This window comes from Nerophis lumbriciformis, linkage group LG36 (assembly GCF_033978685.3).
Source record: "Nerophis lumbriciformis linkage group LG36, RoL_Nlum_v2.1, whole genome shotgun sequence".
NCBI lineage: Eukaryota > Metazoa > Chordata > Actinopteri > Syngnathiformes > Syngnathidae > Nerophis > Nerophis lumbriciformis.
The window spans coordinates 14,892,501-14,901,540 of NC_084583.2; the positions used below are offsets into that span (position 1 = coordinate 14,892,501).

Consider the following 9,040-nt stretch of genomic DNA (forward strand, 5'->3'; position numbering starts at 1 on the left):
GGATCTGCAGACAGGAGAGTTTCTCGGACCTCTGCAGTACAGGACCTGGAGGAAGATGAGCAAGGTTTTTCAGCCAGGTACATATGCCTACGCACTAGGATTGAACGGTATACCGGTACTATTATAGTACCGCGATACTAATTAATCATATTCGATACTATACCGCCTCTAAAAAGTACCGGCCCCCGCTCCCTGCCTTTTTTTGTGAAAAAAAAATCACTAATCCTCGCCTATGTGGCGACAAATAAAGTAAGTTTCTTACAAGTATTATTATCAGTGGAGGACGAGGACTAGCTAAACATGCTTCACTTCACACCGTAGGAGGATACAATAGCTCACAATGTCAACAAACGCCATGGGTGGATCTACACCTGACATCCACTGTAATGATACCAAGTACAGGAGTGTGTCTAGTCGATACTACTATGATTATATCAAAATTTTTAGCATCACAAATTTTTTTTTCGTTTTTTTTTAAATGTATATTATGTTTATAAACTCAGGAAATACGTCCCTGGACACACGAGGACTTAAATTATGACCAATGTATGATCCTGTAACTACTTGGTATCGGATCGATACCTAAATGTGTGGTATCATCCAAAACTAATGTAAAGTATCAAAGAAGAGAAGAATAAGTGATTATTACATTTTAACAGAAGTGTAGATAGAACATGTTGAAACAGAATATAAGCAGATATTAACAGTAAATGAACAAGTAGATTAATAATCAGTTTTTACAGTTTGTCCCTCATAATGTTGACAAAATAAAAGAATGATAAATGACGGTATACCGGTACGAGTATAATACCGCGATACTAATGAATCATATTCGGTACTATACCGCCTCTAAAAAGTACCTAAAAGTAAAATACTACTATAATTACATCGATATTTTTTAACATCATAAAAAAAATGTGTTTAAAAAAACATATATATTATGTTTATAAACTCAGGAAATATGTCCCTGGACACACGAGGACTTAAATTATGACCAAAGTATGATCCTGTAACTACTATGTGTGGTATCATCTAAAACTAGGGTTTTATCATATCATAACACTAACCCCTAACCCTAACCCTAACCCTAAAACAGAAAGTTAGCAGTAATTAACAGTAAATGAACAAGTAGATTAATAATCATATTTTACAGTTTGTCCTTCATAATGTAGACAGAATAATAGGTGTATAAATGACACAATATGTTACTGCATAGACTAATTAGGAGTCTTTGTTTGTTTACTTACTACTAAAAGACAAGTTGTCTAGTAAGTTCACTATTTTATTTAAGGACTAAATTGCAATAATAAACATATGTTTCATGTACCCTAAGATGTTTTGTTAAAATAAAGACAGTAATGGCTTTTTTTGTGGTCCCCTTTAAAAAGTAACTCAGTTACTTACATCAAAAAGTAATGCGTTCCTGTGAAAAGTAACTATTTAGTTACTTATACATATTTTTTTTTTTTTTTTAAGGCCCCCTGTAGCCTTCATTTGAGTACTGTTATTGCACTGGAGAATAATACAATGTGTTGATCAACTTGACATGCATTTGCATCACTGAACTCTGCTAAGCAATGTGCTCTACATACAACACACAAAGACAAAGATATGTTTCAAAGGGCCAATTTGTTTCAGGCCAGAACAAATTGACAAAACTATTTTAAATAGCTGCAACATAACATACATAAGTAACAAACAGCATAATAACAGCATAGCTGTAAAGCAAGAAAGGCACACACTACATACACAAAGCCTAACCAGGCGTTTTTTTCTCTCAAGGAATTGTGAAATAAAATCATGTCTGAAGCCCAGAACACTCTACACATTTCCCCAGTTTTAGTTTAGAGATAAGGAAAGATCGGCCTGGCCCACCAGCATCCTTCTTTATGTTTGTGAACTTTATAGTCTATACCAGGGGTCGGCAACCCGCGGCTCCGGAGCCGCATGCGGCTCTTTGATCACTCTGATGCGGGTCAGCAACTTACTTGCTGAACCCCCCAATTTTCCCGTGAGACTTCCGGATTTCAGTGCCTCTCGCAGAAAACTCCCGGGATTAATATCCACCGATTTTCACCCTTACAGATATAATAAGGGCGTGCCATGATGGTACAACATTTGGCGCTCTCTACAATCTGTATTAAAAGCGTGCCAGCCCAACACTTGTTATACAATATACATCTCCTGCTTGCACACGTACGTGACAGCAAGGCATACTTGGTCAACAGCCACACAGGTTACACTGACGGTGACCATATAAAACAACTTTAACACTCTTACTAATAATGCGCCACACTTTGAACCAAAACCAAACAAGAATGACAAACACATTTCGGGAGAACATCTGCACCTTAACACAATATAAACACAACAGAACAAACACCCAGAATCCCATGCAGCCCTGACTCTTCCGGGCTACATTATACACCCCTGCTACCACCAAACCCCGCCCCCACCCCAGCCCTGCTCCCTCACACATCAACCCCCCAAACACTCTATAAGTCTAGAATGAAAGAGCAACAGTATTTAAGAGAATTGACTGAATGCGTGTACCTTCAGTGCGCAGTGCCTCGTTAAAATCCAGCCGCTGTTGCTTAGGAGATGAAGCGTGTCTCTCTTTACTAGTTGTTGCTTTTGTAGCTGTTTCAGCAGATTTGAATTGCTAGGATAGGATCTTTGATCCAAGACACAACTTTCATTTAACTAAAATGTTCTTTTCTTTGTGGTCGACAAAAGAAAAGTAGTGAGAATATCTCCATGTTAAGAAACTCGGCTTTGGGCTTCGCCGTGTCTTGTTAGTAAACACAGACACGCCCCCTCCCACACACACACAGCGCGCGGCGCGCCTCTTCCTTGTCGCCTCTTCCGCAGCGCTCCAATAAAACACACTCAGATCTTCTCAGTTTCTAGCCGATACTACATAAAAAATAACGCAGTAACGCCTCATGTAGTAACGGTAACTGAGTTACTGAATATAAAAATAGTGCGTTAGATTACTATTTACCGCCGAAAGTAACGGCGTTACACTGCCTACTACGCACTCACCACATTTAAAACAGCTGATAATAATTTGTCCCTCAGTGTGATGTTGTCTGCTGACCTCCCCAGCTGTGACAGCAGTGGTCCTGGACCCGGACACGGCCTACCCCTGCCTGTGGGTTTCCTCGTGCCGCACCAGCGTCCAGGTGGGCAAACTCCAGCCCAACCTGCCCAACAACCCGGAGCGCTTCACTCGCTACAACATCGTCCTGGGCACCGAGGCCTTCTCGGCGGGCCGACACTACTGGGAGGTGGAGGTGGGCTCCAAGACGGCGTGGGGTCTCGGCGTGGCTCAAGCCTCCGTCAACAGGAAGGAGGAGGTCAACCTCTGCCCCGAGGACGGTTTCTGGACTGTGGTGCTGAGGGACAACGGAGACGGCACGTGCGAGTACGAAGCCTGCATGGACTCGGAGGAGGACGGCTTGTTGTATCCCACCAAGCCTCCTCGGCGGGTGGGGGTCTTTTTGGACTACGGCCGCGGAGAGGTGGGCTTTTATGACGCCGGAGACATGAGCCACCTGTTTACCTTTTACGATGCCAAATTCAAAGAGCCAGTTTTCCCTTACTTCAACCCCTGGCCTATTATGAACGGATACAACCGGGAGCCGCTCACCATCGTGACGCCGCACTGGCATTAGGTCAAGGGTGGGCAATTAATTTTTACCGGAGGCCGCATGAGCAACCCGAGCACTGCTGGAGGGCCACATCGACAATATTTCAATTAAATTTTGCTCAATATTATTTTTGATATACCGTAAGATTAATAATAATAATTTCATTTAACCTAACTTAACTTGAAACAAAAGCAGATTGCTTTTGATGGTTTTATTTTTAACACTGTCTTACACAACACTTCCTGATACAATGCAAAAATGTCAAATTCTGTCATTTTATCCTGCATCCTCTTTAAAAGTCCAACATTTTCCCCCGTCAGATTTGGACAACCCTCTGTTGTCACACCTGCCAGCTTGTCCCATTTCAGTCCTAACATGTCCAAACACGCATTTACCTATGTGAACAAGTCATTACCTGTGGTTGTCCCTTTTAATTGACTGCATGGCTGCCAGCTCCTCCGTGATTTGAAAGTCTCCAGTTATCCCACGTAAGAAGATGAGCAGCTGGGCGGTGTCACGTACATCGCAGCTCTCATCCAAAGCCAGCGAAAAACAGTCAAAGTCGGCCGTTCTGTTCTTCAGCTGACGCTCCAAGTTTCCAGCGATTGTCTCAACCCGCCTCGTTACAGTGCGTCGGGAGAGTGACACGTTCTCATATCAGTGCAACAGAGTCCAATAAGCACTCCTTAATAAACTCTCTGTCAGAAAACACCTTACTTTCTCTGGCAATTTTGTGAGAAATGACGAAACTTGTCCTGACGGCTGCATGTCGGGTTTGCAGTTTTACCATCAACGCATCAGCCTCCCTTGTGCGCTCTTCATCGGACAGATTCTGGCATTTTTCCTCGTGCTTCGTCGTGTAGTGGCGATTCAAATTATATTCTTTAAACACAGCAACCTGTGTACCACAAATTAAGCACACGGCTTTACCTTTAATTTCTGTAAAGAAATACTTGGCAGTCCATGTCTTGTTGAAAACACGCCATTCGTCATCAACTTTTCTCTTTTTAGCGTCTCGGGGGTAACCGTGCATCACTTGTCGCTGTGCACCTTCACTCACAGGTTACACACGGACGTACGTCCATCAATAACACTTTTCAAAATAAAAGCAGCACAGTTGTATTGCACGCACGACATATATGTTTTTTAAAATGTATTTTGTAATTTGTGATTGCCGCTGTTCACATTCACTCACAATCGCGCACGCGTATACGTCCACGCGGAAGTAATACAAATAACGCTTTTCAAAACAAAAGCAGAACCGTTGTATTGCACACTGTATATGTATTATATATCCTGTATTATTTTATTCAGCAAAAAGTATTTACCTGTAAGATTAAAAAAAAAAAAAAAAAAAAACTTAGCTGTAATATATATTTGATTAATTATAATTTTTTTTTGCTATATATCACTGTCCTAAACGTAAAAAGAAGCCTCGATGATTTTTTTGCAATTGCTATCTTTTGCCACAAGAGGGCGCCAATTCCCACTAATGCTGCTGCAGTTACATTTCCTAGCTAGAGAACTGACTTTCTACACTTAAATGACTTACTATACTTTCTCAATAAGTTGTATTATCTTTTAAGAAACTAGCAATTTAGCACAATGTTTATCATGTGTAAAAAAAAAAAAGCACAACAGACAACACTGGAACACGGCGTGACCTTGAAATGAACCTGGAGTAAACCTAGTGAATATCTATTTCCACTTCATCAGCTGATAGCCTCTCTTTTTGTCAGTTTGATGAACAGCTTCATGCCAGCGGAGCCAATTGACTGTGTCTCACTTCCATTACAAACAAATAAATAATGAGAAGATTTGACCTGAATAAAAGTATTAATTATTCATGGCGCCATGTCGTCTTGCTTTTATTGGCTGCCAAGGTGACTTAAAGTGTGCTGATCTGTAATTAGATAGTATTGCAGGAAGGTAAACAAGCAGTAACACAATACCACGTCACGGCTAAGGTGACGCTAGTTCAGGCTCGCCTTTGTTCCGAGATACACCGCAGGGACTAAACAGCCATTCGTCAGGGGAGGAGAGTCCAACTTGACGTAATTCTTCATCCCAGCACAACAGTCACTCGCCATCAAAGTCTTCCCACACAAGTGGAAGCTGTTATTTCCTCGATAGGAACATTTCATACCACTCGTGACCTAAATTATCATTATCATCGTGGTATTGTTCAGTGTGCTCTAGGGTTGTTCGGTATACTGGTACTAGTATAGTACCGCAATTAGGGGTGTAACGGTGCACACAAATTTCGGTTCGGTATATACCTCGGTTTAGAGGTCACGGTTCGGTTCATTTTCGGTACAGTAAGAAAACAACAAAATATACATTTTTTGGTTATTTATTTACCAAATTTGTAAACAATGGCTTTATCCTATTAACATTGTGAACACTGTAATAATTCTGCCCACGTTAATCAACATTAAACTGCCTCAAGTTGTTGCTCAATAAAATGACAAAACTTTTCTTCTACATATAAAAAGTGCAACATTAAACAATTTCAAGTCAACTCATCATGCTTAATTTATTACAGCATTTGGGAAGCCTGTAGTTGATTTTTATTATGTAAATGTTATATTTTTATCAACATGTGATAGCAGGGACCCTGCCATTCAAAACTAGGCTGCTGCATCACTAATGATTAATGTAACTATAGCTGAAAAAATAGTACGATAGCAATAGGAGAGACTATTCATCCCTGAACACCATGGAGTTCATGTAGGCTTAATGATGCACTTACATTATTATATCAACTATCAGAGACAGAAACTCTTCATTTAACATAATGTCCTTTTTTGCTGCTTCAACACAGCTCAATCAACACAGAAAAGGGTAAAGTGAAATAACAGACAGACAGGGCTTTGCTGTCCGTAACACACACACACACACACCGCAAAATGAGCTAACGTTACGCTAAAAGCGAATTAGCCTTCACCTCAAGCCAGGACTGCGAGCGAGCTGAGCTGCCTTTTATATTTCTAGAAGGTCAACGGGCTCATAGTGATGTTACTAGTAGTTGACTGGGAGGTGTTTATTATCATTTGGGGAGATTCCGCTGCCTGATAATTACCTGCTAAACGATAAGCACTGACTATATGTGCTCTGAATACGCACTGCTGATTGGCTGTTACCGCTCTGTGTGTAACCAATCAGATGGTTGTGTGGGTGGGACAATGCTGGATGCTGTGTAGAGGACTGACAGAGACAGGCAGAAGGAAGCGGAGCAGCTTGTTAAGACTTTAGCTTAGGCAGCTACTTAATATGTTCGTGTGGAAACTCGTTCGGTACACCTCCGAACCGAACCGAACCCCCCGTACCGAAACGGTTCAATACAAATACACGTACCGTTACACCCCTAGTTGTCTGAATACTAATGTACATGTGGTTTCGTCTCGTCTCCATTACTGTAACGTATTATTTTTCTATTGGGGCTCCAGTACTCTGGAATGTTCTACTGGTAACAGTTAGAGATGCTACCTCAGTAGAAGCATTTAATTCCCATCTTAAAACTCATTTGTATACTCTAGCCTTTAAATAGACCCCCCTTTTAGACCAGTTGATCTGCCGTTTTTTTTCTTTTCTTCTCTGCCCCCCTCTCCCTTGTGGAAGCGGGGGCACAGGTCCGGTGGCCATGGATGAAGTGCTGGCTGTCCAGAGTCGGGACCCGGGGTGGACCGCTCGCCTGTGCATCGGTTGGGAACATCTCTGCGCTGCTGACCCGTCTCCGCTCGAGATGATCTCCTGCTGGCCCCACTATGGACTGGACTCTCACTATTATGTTAGATCCACTATGGACTGGACTCTCACTATTATGTTAGAGCCACTATGGACTGGACTCTCACACTATTATGTTAGATCCACTATGGACTGGACTCTCACACTATTATGTTAGATCCACTATGGACTGGACTCTCACACTATTATGCTAGATCCACTATGGACTGGACTCTCACTATTATGTTAGATCCACTATGGACTGGACTCTCACACTATTATGCTAGATCCACTATGGACTGGACTCTCACACTATTATGTTAGATCCACTATGGACTAGACTCTCACACTATTATGTTAGATCCACTATGGACTGGACTCTCACCATTATGTTAGATCTACTATGGACTGTACTCTCACACTATTATGTTAGATCCACTATGGACTGGACTCTCACAATATTATGTTAGATCCACTATGGACTGGACTCTCACAATATTATGTCAGATCCACTATGGACTGGACTCTCACTATTATGTTAGATCCACTATGGACTGGACTCTCACACTATTATGCTAGATCCACTATGGACTGGACTCTCACTATTATGTTAGATCCACTATGGACTGGACTCTCACACTATTATGTTAGATCCACTATGGACTGGACTCTCACACTATTATGCTAGATCCACTATGGACTGGACTCTCACTATTATGTTAGATCCACTATGGACTGGACTCTCACACTATTATGTTAGATCCACTATGGACTGGACTCTCTCACTATTAGGTTAGATCTACAATGGACTGGACTCTCACTATTATGTTAGATCCACTATGGACTGGACTCTCACACTATTATGCTAGATCCACTATGGACTGGACTCTCACACTATTATGTTAGATCCACTATGGACTGGACTCTCACACTATTATGCTAGATCCACTATGGACTGGACTCTCACTATTATGTTAGATCCACTATGGACTGGACTCTCACACTATTATGTTAGATCCACTATGGACTGGACTCTCTCACTATTAGGTTAGATCTACAATGGACTGGACTCTCACTATTATGTTAGATCCACTATGGACTGGACTCTCACACTATTATGTTAGATCCACTATGGACTGGACTCTCACACTATTATGTTAGATCCACTATGGTCTGGACTCTCACTATTATGTTAGATCCACTATGGACTGGACTCTCCCACTATTATGTTAGATCCACTATGGACTGGACTCTCACTATTATGTTAGATCCACTATGGACTGGACTCTCACACTATTATGCTAGATCCACTATGGACTGGACTCTCACTATTATTTTAGATCCACTATGGACTGGACTCTCACACTATTATGTTATATCCACTATGGACTGGACTTTCACACTATTATGTTAGATCCACTATGGACTGGACTCTCACACTATTATGTTAGATCCACTATGGACTGGACTCTCACACTATTATGTTAGATCCACTATGGACTGGACTCTCACAATATTATGTTAGATCCACTATGGACTGGACTCTCACACTATTATGTTAGATCCACTATGGACTGGACTCTCACACTATTATGTTAGGTCCACTATGGACTGGACTCTCACACTATTATGTTAGATCCACTATAGACTGGACTCTCACT

The 9,040-nt window shown here is 41.5% G+C and overlaps 1 protein-coding gene across 2 annotated transcripts in view; it reads left to right on the top strand.

Moving 5' to 3' along the window:
• LOC133576950 (zinc-binding protein A33-like) overlaps positions 1 to 5,500 on the top strand; it is a 24,365-nt gene extending 18,865 nt beyond the window's left edge. For both annotated transcript variants that reach the window (XM_061930386.2, XM_061930385.2), the window contains 2 exons: positions 1 to 77; positions 3,109 to 5,500. The exon at positions 1 to 77 is cut by the window's left edge and continues 39 nt beyond it. In XM_061930386.2, the coding sequence (XP_061786370.2) occupies positions 1 to 77; positions 3,109 to 3,677 (646 nt within the window). In that variant the 3' untranslated portion in view covers positions 3,678 to 5,500. The remainder of the gene's footprint in view (positions 78 to 3,108) is intronic.
• Positions 5,501 to 9,040: the final 3,540 nt, after the last annotated feature.